This window comes from Copadichromis virginalis, linkage group LG5 (genome assembly GCF_057382275.1).
Source record: "Copadichromis virginalis isolate Kocher_CV1m ecotype Utaka linkage group LG5, C_Virginalis_male_GT1.1, whole genome shotgun sequence".
Classification (NCBI taxonomy): Eukaryota; Metazoa; Chordata; class Actinopteri; order Cichliformes; family Cichlidae; genus Copadichromis; species Copadichromis virginalis.
The window spans coordinates 27,806,026-27,826,736 of NC_140622.1; the positions used below are offsets into that span (position 1 = coordinate 27,806,026).

At 41.7% G+C, this 20,711-nt stretch overlaps 1 protein-coding gene across 2 annotated transcripts in view; it reads left to right on the forward strand.

The window, feature by feature from the left end:
* Positions 1-20,711, forward strand: part of flnba (filamin B a) — a 63,664-nt gene that overhangs the window by 17,131 nt on the left and 25,822 nt on the right. Inside the window, exons 2-15 of one of the 2 annotated variants that reach the window (XM_085457202.1) lie at positions 10,078-10,187; positions 10,298-10,433; positions 10,847-10,944; positions 13,230-13,377; positions 14,171-14,289; positions 14,561-14,635; positions 15,312-15,474; positions 15,585-15,785; positions 15,885-16,022; positions 16,649-16,775; positions 17,882-18,018; positions 18,321-18,514; positions 18,614-18,727; positions 19,511-19,654. In XM_085457202.1, coding sequence (XP_085313328.1) covers positions 10,078-10,187; positions 10,298-10,433; positions 10,847-10,944; positions 13,230-13,377; positions 14,171-14,289; positions 14,561-14,635; positions 15,312-15,474; positions 15,585-15,785; positions 15,885-16,022; positions 16,649-16,775; positions 17,882-18,018; positions 18,321-18,514; positions 18,614-18,727; positions 19,511-19,654 — 1,904 coding nt within the window. Of the gene's footprint in view, positions 1-10,077; positions 10,188-10,297; positions 10,434-10,846; positions 10,945-13,229; positions 13,378-14,170; positions 14,290-14,560; positions 14,636-15,311; positions 15,475-15,584; positions 16,023-16,648; positions 16,776-17,881; positions 18,019-18,320; positions 18,515-18,613; positions 18,728-19,510; positions 19,655-20,711 lie in introns of both variants that reach the window. The other variant, XM_085457201.1, reaches the window with a different exon arrangement.

Here is a 20,711-nt window from a genome sequence, read left to right on the forward strand (position 1 = left end):
AATGGCCCACACTCACACAGACGCTGGACTGTCTCACAGCTGATCATGCATTTATGAAGGGGAGCTATTGTCATGTCGTCTGTCATTGTGAATTGGTGCTGAGCTGTTTTTGATGCAGGAAGTGTGATCTTTTGTCTGGGTGTAGTGGCAGCAGACATGACGCAGAGTTTAGCGCAGCCACTGTGTGCCAAATATTTAGTTAATGATGACTATCAGAATGACAGGAAGACGATACACTGCTGGGTCTGAAAACACAGATGCACATGCAGGCAGACTGAGTTCAGTGCGTGTTTTAGATTTAGTTGTAGGTTTAATTTGAGAGGTGTGGGGGGGGGGGGGGGGGGGGTTGTGATGGTTTACTGAGGATTGTTCACTGATAATCACTGCGGTGAACCTCCTGCAGCCTGGCTCAGCTGCAAATATCCCAAATGCTTCTCGTCTTACTCACTCCATTTCTTCATCTTTTAATCTTTTGCCCCTCTTCTTCTTCCTCCTGTTTTTCTATATATTAAAAAAAATAAATAAATAAATGATCCAGTCACTAAACAAGTCTGGTTTTAGTTATTTTCCTATCTGAGTTTTAAAGGATTTGGCTGTTTTTAGGCTGCCTTAACTTCAGAAACTGTGAATAAGTTGATCATTTCTGTAGAGTAATGTTGGGCTGGGGTGGATTTTTTTTTTTTTTTTTTTTTTTTTTTTTTTTTTTTTTAAATTTTAAGACAAATGGTCTCAAGTTATTTAATACATATGAGGTAATGACAGGTTTGTCCAGTGGACTTTGTGTTGGTGTGCTCAGTAGTTTAACTGACTCATTTCTATTACTGACTTTATTTTAATTGATGTTCATCACCAGTTCTGTCACACAAGCTGTAATCCATCGAAGTGGAAAATGAAGCACAGCTGCACAAAAGTGCGTTCTTATATTTGGACTTGTTACATAGTCTGAACCTCCCCCTCCACAACCATCACCTGAGGGTTTTGTCAAACCCTTCAAGGAGCTTTTGAACCTTCAGCTGCTTTCGTCTTTGTGTGCGAGCTTGTGGCTGCATGTCCACTTTAACTCTTTTCCAGTTTTCTCCCCTTTTCCCTTTTTTCTCTTCTCTTCTCGATCAACCTCTTCTTCCTCACCACATGGCAGGTCTGGTTGTGATGACATCATTGCCTGGGAACCAGCAGGGTGAGGTCATGCAGGGCTAAACGCTGCAGTGTGTTTGTCAGTGTGCGTCTTGTTTATGCATGCAGACGTCATGCCAGATGTTTGTGTGTTAATGACAAGGCAGCTCTGCGCTGGTTAGTGAGCTCTCTTGTGGCTCCTCTGACCTTCAGATTTCTTCTGCTCTTTGTCCATATCATACTTGTTGTTTGCTGTGTTGCACATCATGCTTGCGGTGTCCCACAAAGCTCAGTTTTAGGCCTGTTATTGTTTGTGGTGCACAAGCTCTTGCATTTCTGCTGCTTGGTAAACTGCCTGCAGACGCTGGACGCTATCCAGTTTTCATCATTTGGTTCATTCACTCGGAATCCCTGTGAACGACTCTCTAGAACATGGGAGCAAACTTAGTCTTTGATCTGTGTCTGTGCAGCTGTTTGTGCCCAACCAAAACCAGATTAAAGACGGAGAGAGAGACAGAATGACACAGACTCTGTATCCTGCTCACCGCTCATTACCCAAATCAAAGACATTAAAAGCCTCTTGCTTTCTTCTCTCTGCCTGTAATCTGGATTTTGTTGCTGGGATCACCCCTTCTGAGCTGCTGGTGCATGATTCATGTGACTCCTATTAGGCGCCACTCTTATTACACCAATGCATCATGCGGTGATGTCATCAATGGGTGCCCCAGTTTGGGAGCGCCGACCTGATGTCTAGCAGTGGAAGTTGAAAACTGATTTCTAGTCATTTTAAAGCTCACTAAACCCCCACTGGAGACCTAAAAACAAATTTTTATAAACATCTGCTAAAGGTTTTACTCATCTCTGCTACTTCGTAGATATGTCTGCGGAGAAAAAGGCTTATTTTTAATGCATTTTTTTTTTTTTTTTGAAAAAGTGGTTCCAACTATTTTATTCTGCAAACAACGCTTGATTACAATAAAACAATCAAAATCTTTTATATTTTAAACGTTCATCTGTGGGATCGTCATTGATGTGGCTCCAGGATCGTGACTGCAGCTGACCACCACGATGTGGTGATTGGAGTTTGTTTGGGTTTAACTTTAGCCCCTAAAACGACTTTGTTTCTACAAAAATGAAGACTTTAAGACTATTTTATGTACATTTGCACACATTTTTGCTCAGGAATTATTATTGCAACCCTGATTTCAACCACATCCACCCCCAAACCAAACCCTGTGAATGACGGTCGTTATCGCTGAACGTGTCGTCAGTTTCTCAGCACAGAGGAATGTCATGCATCTTTGTCTTTGTTTGCGTGCGTCATGTTTCCCGGCAGTGTGTTGTGTGAATTATGTGTTAATAATCGATCTGACAGCAGCAGAGGCTTCCTGCTGAGTGTGTGTTTATAGTTATTTTAAACTGAAGCTCAGATGTATACTGTGTGTGTGTGGCTTTTTGTTCCTCTACCACCATCCATTGGTCCTCAGCAGGGTGGAGGGTGATTTACAGGCTTAGTAGATGGATGGGTGGGGGGTGGGCGATGGAGTTGATGATCTCACCACTCAGGAATCTGTGCAGCAGAGGTCAAACCACACACGCGGTAGCTCCACATCCTGTTTACCACTGCAGGTATCCTTTGTCCAGTTCCACCCAAACTTTTACTTTTGCCACCAAATTTCAAATTTATTTTTCCACCTAAATTTACTTTTTTGTCTTTTTGCTGATGTTGCAACCTGCCATAAAAATGGTTCCTTTTAAAATCTGTGTTAAAACATATTCGTTCACTTCGCTTTCAACATGGGTCCTTGCAGTGTCTGGTTGGCACAGCTCATGCCCCTTGTAATAACCTCAGTCACTCCCTGACAGGCTGGGGCAGGTTTAATTCAACTAATGCTGAAAGATATTTGGAGACTTTCGACTCTTTGGAAATACTGATTTCAAGAAGTCTATAGAGGAACCCCAAACACTATATTAACAAATGTATGATTGAGTATTTGGGTAATAAAGTACTCTTAACAATTTCTTCTTGGGTGTTGGCAGACATTTGCCACAATAGCACCCCTCTGTCTTACTGAAGCACAAAGTAAAACCCAACGTAATATTTAACAGCAGGCATGTGGCCTCTAACCACAGCAAGAAAAGTGGAAATGATAAAATTGGTTAACAAGTTTTGTCGTATTGTTTACTGTGGTGAATCTCAAAGCACAAGTTTGAAATGGTTTGAAGCTGGAGTTTATAATTCTGAGGCCAGTGTGTTGGTGAAAAGGAAATTGAACACATCCACTGGTCTTCAGGCTATTTCTCTTGATTTTCTGCCGTTATCTCACCGCATGACATCGTTAAAATCGTTGCTGCTTCCGTGCGTCTTCGTGCATGTTGGCACCAACTGAAGAGATTTTAGACTTCCACCAAAGGAAGAATCAGGACTGTTGTGAGACTGTGGGCTAGTAGCGTTTAATTGACTCAAACTGAAAATTTAACTTGTCTTGAATGATCAAAAACATCAGGAAACTGCTCAGACATCCTGTAGGTCACCCTGTAAGAGCCCCAGGTTTAAAAGATTTGGTTTAAATTATATTTACAGGAATTTGCAGTTTCAGTGTTCAGTCCTTACGGTGTTGGACATCCAGGTGAATGTTTTAGGCGGGGTGTGGTTGGCTGAGATCAGTGTGATGATCTGCTTTAGGCATAGACTGTTCTCTACTGTTGAGCGGTAAATTATTGGGTAGGAAGCTGAACATGTGTGTCTGCAAGTCATCGTGCAAAGGAACAGCTGTAAGCGGTGCAGCAGCCGTGCCTCTGAGGGCGAGATGCTTAGAAAGAAAGTGAACTGCAGTGACCTCTGCTTATGACAAATTTTATTTATTTTAACAACCGCAGCGCATTTGAGTTATACAAAGCTGGAAGAGCCTGGTATCACAACGTAGGTTTATGGTGACTTTTCATATGAAAGGACTTGTTTTGAGCGGTCAGCTGTCCGACGTGATATGACCCTTAAGTTTGTATTGTAGTGATTTTCTTAAGTGAATTATCAGAAAACAGATGCTCTGCTTCCTTTGTAGACCTAAAACTGATGGTTTTATTGAAACTATCATGTCTCCCTACCTCTTTGAAGCTGTGTGAATATTTCCTAAATTGAAGTCATTAAAAGAAGTTGGCTCAAAATGCTGGGGGTGGAGGTTTAATGTTTAGTTTAAGTACAACATGCAAGAACACTAAGATGTACAAGCTATCCACATTTTAATATCTGTTAGACGGTTAAACTTTTTGATCGGACTGTTGATTGGTTGCCATGGTGCAACGGTCTTTGTTTGACATGGTGTGTCTGATTTTTGTCTAATCGTAGGACATTTCCTCATTTTTCAGCCACCTCTCAGATGTCTGTCTCAGATTTCCAGGACTGTAGCAGTCGTACTTGTTCGTAGTGGAGATGCTCTGTGCTTGTGATCTTTGACATTCCTTAATTCACCACAGCAGATGGGCAAAGGGGAGACTCTATTAAAAGGCTTGGTGAAAATTGAATCAGTGCCCCAGACAAGCTGATCTGTTACACTGGAAGAACTGTTGGGACCATTCTTTGCCCCACTGACGCCTCCACACAGAGCAGTAAAATACAGTTGAATCTATTACGGAGTCTAATGGGAGAAAAGTGAAATCTCTGGATTTGAACTGTATCGGCGTTTAGGTTTTCCACTCCATCAGTGAACGCAGTGCCCAGTTCTTCCTGTCTATCGAAAGACTTTAATCCTGGACTGTCCATTATTGAAGTTGGGACACAGCTCCTCTTCAGTAAATGAATTGATGTTGCTGAGGCTATCCAAAGCAGCATGATGGAGCTTCTACTCGTATTGAGACATGAGTCGTGTTTCACTAGAAGTCAGACATTTTATTATGCAAAATGTGAGGATGAAAGCTTAAATACCTGCTGCAATCCTAGAAGGGAGACAACTTGGTCATGAGTATAGAGTCATTTAAATAGATCAGAACTTTTGTGGCGACAAAATGTAACCAAATTGACTTGGTAGTAATGGTTTTTGTTTTTTTTCTCCATACCTGCATTTAATTACCTGTTGTACCTGGCACTGAGCTTTATAGGTAGAGGTGGGATAGCTTTGGTCATCACATTACTTTGTTAGGAAACCTGAATCAGTTATGGAGAGATCTCAGGGTTTGATTGTGGCTCTTATGTGTAAACGTTTTGTTTACTTCTCCATCCTGTCTGTAACTTGGGTGTGAGATGAGGATTTTCTGGAGTTCTAGGTCAGCAAGTAGGTTGATTAGTTCAGCTTAAGCGCTCAGGGCTCATTATACAACTTTCTGTAAGAGTCCAGGTTTGACTCACAGATAAGAAAGGCATTTAGTTTCGTTCAGTTCACCTTTATGCTATCACAGTCCTTCTCTTGCTTTCTATTTCTCTTCATGAAAAGGAAAAAATTCCACGTTTCTTTGTCTGTCCTTATGCAAACTCAAACTATCCCAGTACTTGCTTCTCCAGTCCTGTCCTTGTTGTGTTGATATTGTTTTGTCTCCATAGCAGCTGGTCAAATCAGCAGGTATGGGCAGGAAGAGCATCTTGCCGAGAGGCTAAAACATTGTTTATGTGATGCAGATCCGGGCTGTATTAAATGTGAGCCACTTTGTGAATGGAGCTGTGGATGGATGAATCTCAGAATAAAAGAGGTGGCGACTGCAGTGGTCTCTTATCGCTGGGGGCGCAGGAGTTGAGGCAGACCTCTCGTGTCAACCTTTAATGGTTACGGCATGTTAGCTGTGAATACTGAGTGCACTCACCTGCTCTACACATGGTGTAAGGGACGGGTACAAGAAGGGAGATGGGTTCAATTTACTATTTAAAATATTGTTTAAGGGGTTTAAAAAAAAAAAAAAGTATTTTAAACTGTAGATAATCACAGAAGTGGATTTGACTGAAGAGAAAATATTTCCCATGACTTAATGCAGTCATGCAGTTTCAGTCTTGATTGTAGATAATGTGACACCAAAGTTGGGACCTGTGCATGGGAGAGAAGGCAGTCGTTCTAGAAGAGTCTCAAATATCAGCAGCTTATATTGAAGAACTATCTGAATGAACTTGCTGGTCACTGGGACATAAACCGCATGCACAGAATTACCGGTCACATCTATTTAAAAAACAAAGTCTTAAGTTTGACTTTGGTCCAAAATAATGCTGCTGTAGATTTAAATTTAGTTTCTTTTGAGTGCAGCTTTTGTTTTCTGTCTTGGCCAGTTTCAAGCCTAAAAATGTCAGCTCTTTTAATAGTTTGTTTTTTTTGTTTTGTTTTGACGGCAGATTCTGTATGTAGGTGTGACGAGGACGAGGTTTGCATCGGGACTTTATGTAGTTCACAAACATTTGTTGTCGAGTAGGGTAAAGTAGTGTCGAGCAAAACAGAGGATTGGGTTTGGAGTGTGATTGGTACAGATAATAAAAAGGCCAAATGGGCTCTGATATACAGGTTTGTAGGTCGGGTCATGCAGAACTGTTTTGATCCTGCTATAATCTCTTTATCCATTGTATGAAAACCACTGCAAAATGACTCATATTTCTTGGTTTGTGGGCTGGATGGAGTCAAATCATTGCCACAGTTAACAACTTCAGTCATTTCTTGAAATGAAGAACTGGTGAGAAAATTTGGCTTTACCTGCCCAGGTGTGCGTTTCAGTTGGCAAGCTGCTGCTGCTGGAGTATTTATGGCTTTGTTCTTTGGACCAAACCCAGAACGTTACATCAGGGTTTATAATGAGTTTCTCTTGCTGTTTTGAAATATTAGCTGAAGACTTGTAGCTGGCTGCTGGAGTAATGTCTTCTCCTCAGCACTACCTTGGAGTCTGTCACGAGGGAGGGAAAGGAGGGCTCAGACTTTAACCGGCAGGGAACAATGCAGCAGATTATTAGAGCGGTTAAAGCCGTCTGTAACCTGCTCTCTGTGGCACTCACACGAGCTGAACTCTGGAGATGCCACAAACGGTCCTCGGGTTTGTCTCTGCTCCTTCCGTCATCGTTTTAACTGGCTGCTTTTTAAAACCCCCCCCCCCCCCCCCCCCAAGCCCTCCAGTCTTTCTGCTACTCTCGACCTTTATATGAACAATGGGGGTACCATGGTGATAGCCTCGTTACCCACAAAACTGTCGACAACGGCGCACACACGGTGTTTAGTTCCCAGCCTGATGTGAAGTGTTGGAGCAGAGGTTCAGCCAACCTACATCCTAAAAATGAGTGTAGAGTTTAGCACTACAGCTAGTCCTCCAGTTTGAAATGAGGTATGAAGATTATTACGAACTGTTTATTCGGTATGGTCCAAAATAAGTAGTGAGCCCATAAATTGAGCAGGAAAATTACTACAGAGGTGTAGAAGCTGGTTTTCAGTGCCCTTCTTTAGGAAAAGAAGTGTTTTTGGAACTACAGCTATTGCTATCTGTTGGCCTTGAGATGGATTCAAGGTTCCTCATTGGCTTTTCTTTGAACTGGTTCTGACAAAAGATAAGCTGTTCCACTTCGCCAGACTCATTGACAAAAGTGGTAGTTTTTACCTCACAGTACACAAGAAACTCGAAACACTCAACGCTCAGTCTCGAGGGAAAAACAGTTTTCGTCTGGTAGCTTTGTCTCATTTGCACAAATCGAACTCTATCATCTGTTGTCTCACAATTTTAACGTGAAGTTTAATGTTTATGTTCAGTGGATCGTTGCATTACACATGGTCACGATTCCATATAAACACAGGAAACATGCACAATTTTAAAAAGTCCCTCTGATCCAGACAGTTTGATTTCTAGTCTTTGCTCTGAATCTGATCATAAAGTAGGGATGTCATTATATGGTCATGTACACACCTCTGTACAAACCTTCTAATTGTCAGAGACAGCCAATCAGACAAAAGCTGCCTTAAATGGCAACTTTCATGAGCTGAGGGGCTGTGCAAAAGCTCGCTGTGGGAGAGAAAAGGATGGTCTTGATCTGTGAATCGTGCATTTCTCATGCATTGATGTAACACTTTGTTACTCACAAATTCTTAATGCAGAAAGTCACAGCTGGTGTGATTAAACCGTTAGTAAGCTGGGTGGATATGTGAGTTGGGGGTAAAGTTCACTGGCAAAGTGTTTGCAGTTCGTAGTGACACACATACTTAAAGGTGTGGCATTACAGTCTGAGTGGGAAAGAAGGGAAGAAAGGGAGAAACCATAGATAAGAAGCTGTATGTTAATAATTCATGCAGGTGGGGAGAGTGAGATGGATGGAGGAAAAGCAAATTTAGTTTTAACAATGAGAAACAGGAAAAGAGGGCTAAAGGACACAAAAGGGAGATAATAATTTTTTTAAAAAATGTAGAAAGCAGGATGTCGCAATGCACACAGTCAAATGTTGTCACTGGGCGAGGCGGCAGCTCTGCAAAGCTCCACCTAAACCTGAGCTGTCGCAACATGTTGGGACTACAGCTGTCCTGCTGGCGGTGGAGCGGAGCTGAAGTTTCACGGGGTGGATCACAGGATTTCCCACACTCTGTGGTGGCGTGTTTAGCGGATATAAGCTGTGTCGCGACTGTGTCAACAGCTCGCATTAAAACGCCAACACAGGCCATTTATAAGGCGTGGATAAAATGAAACAAGTCGTTTCGCAGAGGTAGACTGCGGCCTCGTGCAGCTCTGCTTCAAAAGAGCCTGATATCAGATGTTTTAATGGGATTATAAGCAGTTACTCATTAGAACAAGTTTTTCTGATTATCTCTGCTAGTGGCTTTGTATGAGTCAAAATGATCTTTATCAATATCGGTTCATCTTCAGTCTGAAACCAAATGTTGTTGTTTTTTCCTCCTCTCCATCTAAGCCAATGTCACCTCTCAAACAGAGTTGAGCAGCAGCTGGATTAGATGAGCATATTAGGAATGGGGACTCTCAGTGACATCACACAGATCCAGTACTCAAAGACAAAGTCTGAAACTGTTTCTAGAGCAGTCTAAGCCTGAGCTTTACCATAATATGGCTTTCTTTGAGAGGCTGGAAAGTATGATGGGCAAAAGGTTTGACCTCAAACTATAAAACACTCTTTAAAGATGTTTAGTCCAATACTTTTTAAAATATTAATTACATTTGCTTTAACTATAAATGTATACACCATTATAAACATGTCTTCTCCAACATGTTCCTTTTACTTAAATATAACCTTCATTTAAATATCACACGCTTGCTTTAACAACTTGCTGCTGTTATGAGAGACTCTGAATAAAATGATTTTATCTGCTGTGGTCTGAACTCTGTGTGCAGCAGCTGAAGATGAACTCATGTTGCTGTGTGGTACCAGCTGGTACAGTAAGGTCTGGTTGATGTGAAATGTTACCCAGCAGCGCTTTGTTCAGACTGAGCTAAAAAGGTTTACAGCCACAAAGTCAGGAGCAGGTTTGTTGCTGGCTTGCACTTCAGATCTGCAGCTAAGCTCAGTGTTGCACAGTTCTGTGAAATGAATTCTGCAGCGTGAAATATCCAGTCCTGTGTGGCAGCAGAGGAAAGTGGGACACGTTGTAAATATGAATGTTGGTAGTTGGAGGTTAACGACAGTAGGATCTGGATCTGGACCCAGATGTGATATTTGTGTGAAGATGGGATTAAATGTGTCCTGGCTTACGGTGTTAAATTATCCTTACAGAAATTCCTGGATCATGATTTGTTTCCTCTCCAGTTAATTTTAAGTCCATCCAAGCCTCACTGTGGTAACTTCTTCTCGTAATTGCATCCATAACTTTGTAATCCTGCTAACAAACTGTACCAATCACGAAACCTCACTAAAGGGGGGGGAAAATGAGCCAATAAACATTTAATAAAAGGACAAACGGAGGGATGTGACGGACGGAGATGAACCTTTTTATGGGATTGTGGTGCTTGGTGACATCTTAAAGGAGGGGGGCAAATAACTGATCTGAATCTGACCTGAGGTCTGCCTGTTTCTTTCAGACTCTAAAGCCATTGTAGATGGGAACCTGAAACTGATCCTGGGTCTGGTCTGGACTCTGATCCTACACTACTCCATCTCCATGCCAGTCTGGGAAGGCGAGGATGAAGAGGTAACGTCCAGCTCGTGGTTTGGTTTTTAAAAATCACTTGTTTTTGTGGCTGTAAATGGAAAGCTATCTTCTTCAGGAGCTTTCTAACTGCAATGTGCTTTTGTATTCAGGCAGAGTCAAAGACACCCAAGCAGCGTCTGCTGGGCTGGATCCAACACAAAGTCCCCGATCTACCAATCACCAACTTCAGCCAGGACTGGAGGGACGGCAAAGTACTGGGAGCACTGGTGGACAGCTGTGCACCAGGTACGCCTTGTTGTTCCAGGCTGTGCAGGAAGTTTACCGTAACAAACTTCATTAGCAAAAATTAATTACACTGTATCGTCAGATGGCATTTTTGGGTGAAGCTGGAACTATTTGGCATGCAGCAAGCCTGTAAGAGCGGCTTTCTCACAGCATGGGTGTGTTTCCTTTGGAGTTTAACCACACTGGTATTTTTAATTACCCTGTGTGTGAAATCGAAGTGAAAGCCAGGCTCCATGTTTATGTATGAGATTCCTAAAAATGCCAAACTGAAAACATCAGAATTATAAACAGTCTTTTAGATTACTTTTTAAACAAAGAATAATGAGTTTTATCTTATTGTGTACAACATGTAAGTGTTGCTAATACAAGCCCAACTCTTTGTAAACTAATTGTTTTGTTTCTGTTGTTTGCAGGCCTGTGTCCAGACTGGGAGACCTGGGATCCAGTCAGACCAGTGGAGAATGCCACCGAAGCCATGCAGCTGGCTGATGACTGGCTGGGCATCCCGCAGGTTGGTTTTCCCTCCATTGTTTGCCGTCACTGCTCTGACCTTTAAATTAACCTTTAAAGCATTCAGGTGACGTCATTTAGTGCCAGAACTTTTGTCTCCACCTCAGACACTCACTGTTACTTTGTTTTCTAGCTTTAGTTGGCTTTTCAAGTCAAACGCTTTGCTTGCTTTAGCATCCAAGTGTGAGGAATGCAAGAGAGGCTTTTAGTGTAAACAAGCAGATCACAATGGCTGCAGTTCTTACAACGCCATGCATTTTGTGTCACGCAGCCCAATTAAGGCAGAATCTGCTGTTCTGTGAGCTGCTGCCAGAGGTCAGAGGTCAAGAACATGATCAGATTATTATTTTCCTGATTTTTGCTGCAACACAGGAAGCTTTTTCATTTTTCAACACAAGCTTGTCTGAGGTTGAGGCAATGCAAGCCTAGAGTTTAACAGCTGTAACATTTCTGTAATGAAGAAACTTCACAGGAAGTGATTAGGAAAGTGTCTTCATCTTTTTGGAAGTGGGTACTTGGTGCTTTAGATGTTTGTTTGAGGATAACAAAATACTTTTCTCTCTGCAGCCTCATTTTTAATCTTAAGGAAAGAAAATGGTTGATGCTTGATGTGTTTCCTGTTTCACCTCCAGTCAGCTGACACTCAAACAGAAGTCTTCTTTAGAGAGTAAACGAAAACCCAAAGACTCACGGCGTCAGAGTTCATTCACATCCACATTTCCACCTGAAGTCATCACTAATGCTTCTGTGTCTGAAGCGACTGAGCCAGAATATCAGACCAAAGTAGTCTGTTTGCATTTCGATAGATGAAGTAATCGCATATTTAATGTGAGCAAACCCCATTAGACCAGCGTTTCAAATTATGATGTAAGGGGTGTAAAAGTAACCCCTGTGAACCAAAAGTTCAGGCTTCATACTTTAAACATTGGGACATTTTCCCCATAAACAAGTCCGAATTGTTTTCCATGAACTTGACTCCTCACTAAAACTGCTGAGTTTTCCTTAATCTGTTTTAAAGCTACTAGAATAGCTTTGAATCATTCTGTCCAAAATAATCTTTACGTGTCCTATGTTGGTGCTCTTCTTCTGATTGGCTGCAGGTGTCTGCCTCTTCCTCATGACATCTTACAGATCCAAGAGTAGAAAAAAAACAGCATGAAACTTGAGGTTTTGACAGAGGTTACTTCTACACACTGATGTCATTACTTGAAACATTGCCCATGTTTAATTTATGCATCCACCATTGGTTGTGTGTGTGTGTGTGTGTGTGTGTGTGTGTGTGTGTGTGTTTATTCAGCATACACTGTGTGTACACCCTGTTTACACACACGCTCCAAACAATGAGCTCCATTTTCCAGGATAGTGACTCTTGGTTCCAATGAAAGGAAATATTAATGCTTCATTATATTTTTAACAGCATGCATCAAACCTTGGTGCAGTAAAGCCCCCCCCCACTTCCTGTTTCCACATGACAATGCCCTCATGAACAAGGCCTGGCGCAGAAGGAAATGGCTTTCCCAGTTTGGTGTGAATGAACTGAACTCATCTGTAGAGATGCCTGAAATGAAGCCAGCTCAATAAATTTGGGCTAAAAAAAAGTGACATCTCCTCATGCAGCGCCAGCATTGGATCTCATTACTGCTCTGGTGCATAAATGGTTCGTAATTGGAAGGAAATGTGAAACTAACAACAGATTATCGCCTTGTCAAAATCTCGTTCGACTATCACATGTTCGTCTATTAGCTTTTTCCTTTGTATCTAGTTTGACTGCCTGTGTGGTTGCTGCGCAGTTTCAGATTCTGACTGATTACTTGGTAAAAGATCGTATCCTGAAGCTACCATATCATGTAGAGATGACTGCAGATTAACGTGGAAATGGCAATCTGTCAGAGTTATGTGTATCAGTTTATCTTGCGATAGGAAATATCAAATGTAATTCATTTTGTTTATTTCAGTTAAATTGCCATAATTATGAAGATGGCGCAGAGTTTCTCAGCTTTTAATGGCAGTCTTGTGTCTGAGCAGGGAAAAAACAAACAAATCCTGTTGGTCATCATCAGATAACCACATGTGAATGACATCCTCAAGAACTAAACAGAACAGGAGATGTTAATGTGAGATGTGTGGTGGTAGAAATAAACACACACTCTCAGACTCTGCTTTCCTGTTTACCAAACCAGAGTGCTCAGGGAAAGCTGCCTTCACACTGAGAGCCAAGTTCTGACTTCTAGGGACAGTCGGGTTTATTTATTTTGGACCAGCTGTAAACGGTTTGTGCGATTGCAGGTGATCGCTCCAGAGGAAATCATCGACCCCAGTGCGGACGAACAGTCGGTGATGACCTACCTGTCCCAGTTCCCCAAAGCCAAACTGAAGCCCGGAGCTCCACTCAAACCCAAACTCAACCCCAAGAAGGCCCGCGCATACGGACCGGGTACGCGCACAAACTTGCAACACAAAATAAAGATTTTAACACTTCTGAAAACACTCGAGTTCATCTGGTTACCGATTCAGTAATTTGTTTTTCTCACTGTGTTTGAGCACTTGACACGCTGCGAGGAAACAAGCAGCTATAATCTAAACAATGGGCTGCACTCACATCTGATCCACACAAACACAAGGTGGTGAGGTCAACATTTGTTCTTTAACTTGGACTGTAAGTGAGGAGGAAATACCAGGAAATTAATAACAAGGCAACACAGACACCAACACGTCCACAGCAGCTACAGACTGACGGCTTGTGCTAGAAAAACAAAAGGACAAAAGATTTAAATATTTATAAAATAATAAAATGAATAATTATGTCAGGAGCAGTCTGTGTGCTGCAGCAGCTGCTCCCTCACAGGATTCTTGTCTAGAATTTGAAAATTGCAGTATTTGAATGCTTTCAGCTGAGCTTTTAATCTGTGGTCAGAGATGAACTAGCGAGAGCATGTTAATAAGGACAATTTGAAAGGGAAAAGTACGGAGACCCGTTTGTGACAATGTGAAATTCAATTAAAACACAGTACGTCCAGATTAGTAAATGTACACCCACTCATTATGGAATCTGATGCTGGACTCTGTAAATCAAACGGTGTACATAGAAGAACCCTTAATCACTCATGTCACTGTAAATCCATCCTGTGTGTTTGTGGTTCAAATATGTGTGCAGAAGGTTTTGATTGGGATTAAATGTGCCGCTTGTTGATCTCTAAAGTTCCTGAATTGACCGTCGTCCTCTGCAGGTATCGAGCCCACAGGGAACAGAGTGCTGCGACCTGCTGTCTTCACAGTGGACACATTCAGCGCGGGTCAGGGGCAGGTCACAGTCTACCTGGATCATCCAGACGGCACAAGAGAGGAGGTAAAATCCACCTCCGCATTATAGAGTAGCATCTAATGACAGGCATAAACATATTTTGCTTTATGGATATGCATTTTTGTTCTTGGACTGTGCTGGGCAACCCAGAGAGCCAAAGTTTAAGGAAAAAAAAAATAGTGAAATTGTGTTTATAGCTGTTTAACTTCACAAACGCTAAACTCATGGACCTGTGTGTATACTTTTACTTTTTAATTGGTCCCCCTTTTAACTACCTTAAACTTGCATGACATCCACTTGCATTTGTGTCGATCAGCTGAATGCGGAGCTTAACGAGGGCAAGAAGACGTACAGTGTCACCTACATTCCTCAGGTCATGGGAGCCCACCAGGTAGGCTTTGTTTTGACTGTGAACACGTTATTATAATTGAATCAGGACAGAAGAAACCCACTTTCTGTGTATCGTGGGGCAAGTATTTATTTAAAAAAACAAAACCTAAAGGTTATTGTTCCTCTCAGCAGATGTTTAATTAGGAATTATAACTTGTGTAATACGCTAATTTGCTTATGTTTCAACAACAGAAAAACAACCAGCAGATAAAAGCAGTGTATTAGTCAAACCTTTGGAATTAGAAAACACTGTCACCTACCTAGAAAGTGTTAATTTTCACCACGTCAAGTTTTTCTATTCTACGACTCTGAGTGAAGAAGTCCAGAAATACATGGACTTTTTTTACTGTAGTGAAGATTTGTGGTTCGATGTATTTCTTATTAAGAAATTAACCTTTAAAGAAAATTTATACATATTTATACAGTTGTATTCAATTTAATTGGAAAATGCAGTACCAGTAAAAATAGTTTTTTAATTTGGATTTATTGGAAAAATTAATGCCAGGTTTTTTTCTCATTGCTGTGTAATGAAAAGTTTTAAAATTACACGAGTTGTTTTTATGATATTGTTATTTGTTGTTGTTGTTATTATTATTATTATTATTATTATTATTATTATTATTATGAATATATTTTTTTAAAGCAGAATCTAGATATTTACTTTTAAATTGTTCTAGGTCACTGTGTTGTTTGCGGGCCAAGAGATTCCCAAAAGTCCCTTTGAGGTGAATGTGGATAAAGCGCTTGGAGATGCTTCCAAAGTCACAGTGAAAGGCCCGGGAGTCGAACCTGTGGGCAACATCGCCAACAAACCAACTTACTTTGACATCTACACTGCAGGTAAGAGCAGTCGGACACAAGAAGAAAAATCACTCTTTAAAATGTTTCTACATACAGAGGTGGTGTTTTTATGGAGAATCAACATTGATATTAAAAAATCGTCACTGTAGGTGCCGGTACAGGAGACGTGACAGCCATGATCAAAGATCCTCAGGGTCGGCAGAACACTGTGGAGGTGATGATGGAGGATAAAGGCGACAGCGTGTACCGCTGCACTTACCGACCCACGCAGGGTGGCCCGCACACAATCACAATCACCTTCGGAGGCGTTGGAATCCCCAAGAGCCCCTTCAGTGTGGACGTGGGCCCCGGTGAGTACATTGTTTTTCCCATTTATCTATTGCACAGCTTAAATCCTTTAAATGAAAGAGTCATCACCTGTTTACTTGTGCTGTCTCCTTCACTGGCAGCCTGCATGCCGGGAGCGTGCAGGGCGACAGGTCGAGGTCTCCAGCCGTCAGGTTTGAGGGTCAAACAGGTCGGTGATATCAAGGTGGACACCAGGAACGCTGGCAGTGGAGAACTGAAAGTGACAGTCAAAGGACCGAGTGAGTGCGGTTAATATCTTAGAAGCTTTTAAGAGAAGTGAAATAAGCTCAGACCTAATAACAAAGAGCCACCTTCAGAATCTCATTGGCCCAGTTTCATACAGACACTGCAGTTTTTGTCCATTTTCTGTTTAGTGACTTCACACCATGAAGCCCCCTGGTGTGGTCAGGACTTTCATGCTTTCTCTGTTGGCGGATGAACCGAGTGCTGGTAGTCTGGTCTTAATCACACATAAGAACCAGATGAGATGACGTGTTGTAATTTACTGTCAAATCAAGATTGGAATGATAGAAAACAGTATAATGTTTGAATCAGGCCTCAGTTTGTAGAGTACTGCAGTCCTCATTACACCACATAGATCTACTTTTTTTCTCTTTTTTTTTTTTTTTTTTTGTCTGTGACTTTAGAGACAAATAACTTCCAGGCTTCATGTTGTATCCACCGGCTCAGTTTCTATTGTATGTTTCTGGATGTTTGTTTTCCAAAATGTCACATTGCTATTTCAACTGTGATTTAAAAGCTTGTTACTCACTCGGTTTTATTTATATAGCCTCATATTACAGCACACAAGTTTGTCCCGTTCCACGATGTGCAGACATATCACATTATCTGTGTGTGGTTTCAGAGGGCGTCGAGGAGCCAGTGAAGCAGCTCTCCAGTCAGGATGGGGTGTTCTCCTACGAGTATCACCCCAGCAGTCCTGGGAAATACATCGTCTCCATCACCTGGGGAGGTCAGCACATCCCAAAGAGGTGAGCTTGTATGCTGCGTGTTTCACGGCATTACCTCAGCACATTACCTCATCTGATCTGAATGACTGGGTCTCCTGGGGCCTCAGGAGACCTCATGTTCAAGACCTCGTTTTCTTTTTGTCACCTTTCTGTGAAGCAGATTGCTTTTCTTTCTTTTTTCTTCCCTCTTTCCTTGTGTGAATATTAGTAATGGTGTAGGGTTTCTGAGAAGCAAAGAACATATATCAGAAGATGTACATGAATCTGAGGGATAAAACTGAACTGTGTGTAGTTCAGTCTTAAAATCTAGACCTCTTCACAGGTCACAACAGGTCAGAAATTTCCCTCAGCCTTCACATCTTTGGGGCAGGGGAGTTGAGAACCCCTTTAACAGGTTTCTGTTTTGTTTCATCCGGCACTCACCATTAGCTCGCTAAGCTCAGAGGAAGAAACTCCTTTATATAAGGAATATAAACTATAGCTGATCTTGAATCTCACCAGTGTCTGTAAGTCCAGATGTGGAGAAGATGGATGAGCCGAGAGGCAAAACTCCCAGGCATAGGTAGTCCGGTGACCTCAGCCTTCACGTAATGCCTCTGTACTGCAGTGCTTTTATTCATTATTTCAGTTTAAGACTTCCAAATTTTGGAATTTTCTACTGAAGTGATGTCTGCCTGCCCTTTAAGATTGATGCTCAAAAGTATGTAGAGGTACATTGTTTTTTTGTTTTTTTTTGTTTTTTTGTAGTGACCTCTTTGGCCCAGTAAGCATAGTCATGGTTTGTGCCATTGGTGGGCATAAGTTTCAAAAGGCTAAGACAAAACTGGGAAAGTGGAACATTTAAAGGGGAAAAACTGTAAATCCGCACAGGCAGTTTTATTTGGAGAGCAACAGACATGAACAGCAGACTCTGTGCACACACACTGTAACTGCAGTGTCGGGTTTCAGTCCTGTGGGGCACTGTGGTTGGCTTGTTTGTTGACAGTCTTTTGGGTGATTTCAAACTGTGTAGCGGTATTTAGACGCACGCACACACACATACCATGCTGTTTTTATGCATATGTTGTGACATTACCAAAACAGCAGCAGACTGTGTGATCTGATTTTTATTTTTTCCCCCTCTCCAGTCCATTTGAAGTAACAGTTGGTCAGGAGGCGGGGCCTCAGCAGATCAGGGCCTGGGGTCCAGGTTTGGAAGGAGGCATTGTGGGTAAACCTGCCACCTTTGTAGTGGAGTCCATTGGCACCGATGTGGGAGTGTTGGGTGAGTGATCACACCTGGTTCAGGTTCACCTGTATTTATCAAGCTGCTGCTGAACCAGCAGAAGACATCAAATCTTTTCACCAATCATAATTTCCTTCACTACATCCATAAACCTTCTCCCGAAGGGGGATTGGGCTTTGAAAACAAGTGAAGGGGTTAAAAATCATACGCTACATATAAAAGATGGATGTTGCCACTTCAGTACTGGTTGCAATTTTGAGCCTGAAATGTTACCACTGAATGTATCCAACCTGCAGTTCTTTACACCCTCACTAACTTAATCTAACCTGCTGTGTCTTCAGGTTTTGCCATCGAGGGACCTTCACAGGCCAAAATCGAGTGCGAGGACCAAAATGATGGGTCATGTGACGTTTGTTACTGGCCAACAGAACCTGGCGAGTATGCCGTCCATGTGACCTGTGATGAAGAGGACATCGAACACAGCCCCTTCATGGCCTTGATCATCCCTGATAACAACACTAGCTTCCCAGATAAGGTCAATGAGACTCTGAACAAACACGAGCACATGTTCAGGTGTTTTTAATTGAACAATGAACACTTAAGTTGGGGAATGACTTTTGTTTTGCGTTTGCAGGTCCAGGCTTACGGGCCGGGGCTTGAGAAGAGCGGCTGTGTCGTCAATCAGCCTGCCGAGTTCACTGTGAACGCTGAGCATGCTGGGAAAGGACCTCTGAACATCACAGCTCAGGTCAGAAGCAGAAATCCTGCCCCAAACTTTTAAGGATATATTATTTTTTATTTTTTTATTTTTTGCAATAATGCCTACCATTATAAACAAAGATTAGCTTAATATTTGTTCACCTTTAAGTTATATTTTTTAATTACTGTAACAAAGTTTCCAAACATGACTGTGGGAATAAACGTGTGGAATTCGTTTTTGCATCCAGTTCCTCATAGTTTGATCATATGGTGAAGTTCATGTTGGTTTATGAGCTACATGTAGATGAACTAAATCAAAGTTCACAGGTTGCATGCAAAGTGTGTGAGTGCAGTTAAATGTTAAGACATTTTTGACCATTTGCCACTCAAACTGCTTAGCCATGGGGTGACCCAGTTTTTGAAGCTGTTAATTCAATGTGGTGGTGTTTTAAGTGTGAAACCCTGAGATCAGACCCAGGGAAGACTTGCTGCTTTGGGTCTGCTTCAGTGTCACCCTGAAGATGGTGGTGGGAGTCTGCTTAGCCCTGCTGAATAGACTGCCAGGAAATGAATGAACAAATGGATGAAATGTGCTTTTGCTTGATGTGGTTGTCAAGTTTGTCTGCCTGCTTAGTTCCTGGTGCTGTTGTCTGTCATGTGATTGAACTATGTTCATGTTACCTATGGTTTCATAACAAATCCTTCAATTAAAGAAACTTTAATCAGATTTCCCATTATAACAAGAGAAAACGATACCATTTAATTCATTCAAATATATTTTTTGTACCCATCTTTGTCCTATTGATTAACTGACTTCCTGTTTGTTTGTCAGGACGCAGAGGGGCTTCCTGTGGAGGTCAAGATGAGGAGCAAAGGTGATGGACTGTATAGCTGCTCCTACACACCCACCTCCTCTCTCAAGCACACCGTGGCTGTGTCCTGGGCGGGAGTCAGCATCCCCAAAAGCCCCTTCAGGGTAAGCAGCCAATCACAGAACCCCGTTACTACAGGAAATGATAATTCCCTGCCCAAATCTGAGCATCTTGCCATGGCAGAAAGCATCAAGGTTGTTCAGTCAGAGCATTTAATTAAGACAGAGAGAGTAGAAGTTGTTCAGTCAGAGCTGAAGGTAAAAAGTACAGATGAGAGCTGCAAAACTAAGAGGCCTCTGATTATCATAACTACATCTATCGAGGAGAGGTACACCTCTTAGTTTAGGTGCACAGAGGTTCATCGTACAACAAAAAATTTAAGAAAAACTTTAAATATTATGAGAATTAAACACTTCACATGAAGAAATGGTAAACTGAGATGCATGGATAAGCCTGTAACTCAGTAGATTGCTCATTACATTTACATTCAAGTATCTGGTATTCAATATACCTTCATAAATGTGTTCAGTTGGACGTGGGAGGATATCTGTAGTTTGGGTTAGTGAGTTTGTTTTCTTCGTCAAGGAAGCAAACCTTTCTCTCAGCGTGTATCTGTAAAGCGTCACAATCATCAACAGATGGTTGTTAGAGGAAGGAATCAATATCTCGTGTCTGATCAAAAATTTAGAAGCTGAAATGTTTTTGATTTTTCAAATGTTTTAGTTTACACTGTTCTAATGAACTCCGTCATAGTAATGTTGTCACTGTAACAGCTGTTTGTCCTTCACATTATCACTTAAAACCCCTAATCTTAAAACTTGTTATGTAGACTCTTGATGTAACCAGTCTTCTGCACTGTCCATGCATTTTTATTTTTTTTGTGTAACACTTTTTGGGTTTGAGTCCCACCTGAAAATCACTCACCTGAACCTTTCTGATCCCAGCTACAAACCAGCTTTGACGTATCAGCAGTCATCTCCAAAATGTCAGTACTCACCATATAAACCAGCTAGATTCATGGGTCATAACCCTTAAGAATCCTAAACTGAATTTGCTCAAACTTTTTAGGCAGTGCTCACTAAATAGTCTACAATGTAATGACCCCTGTGGTGCTATATACCAATAACTATCAGTTTTGTGAGCCAAACTTTATTCTTCGGG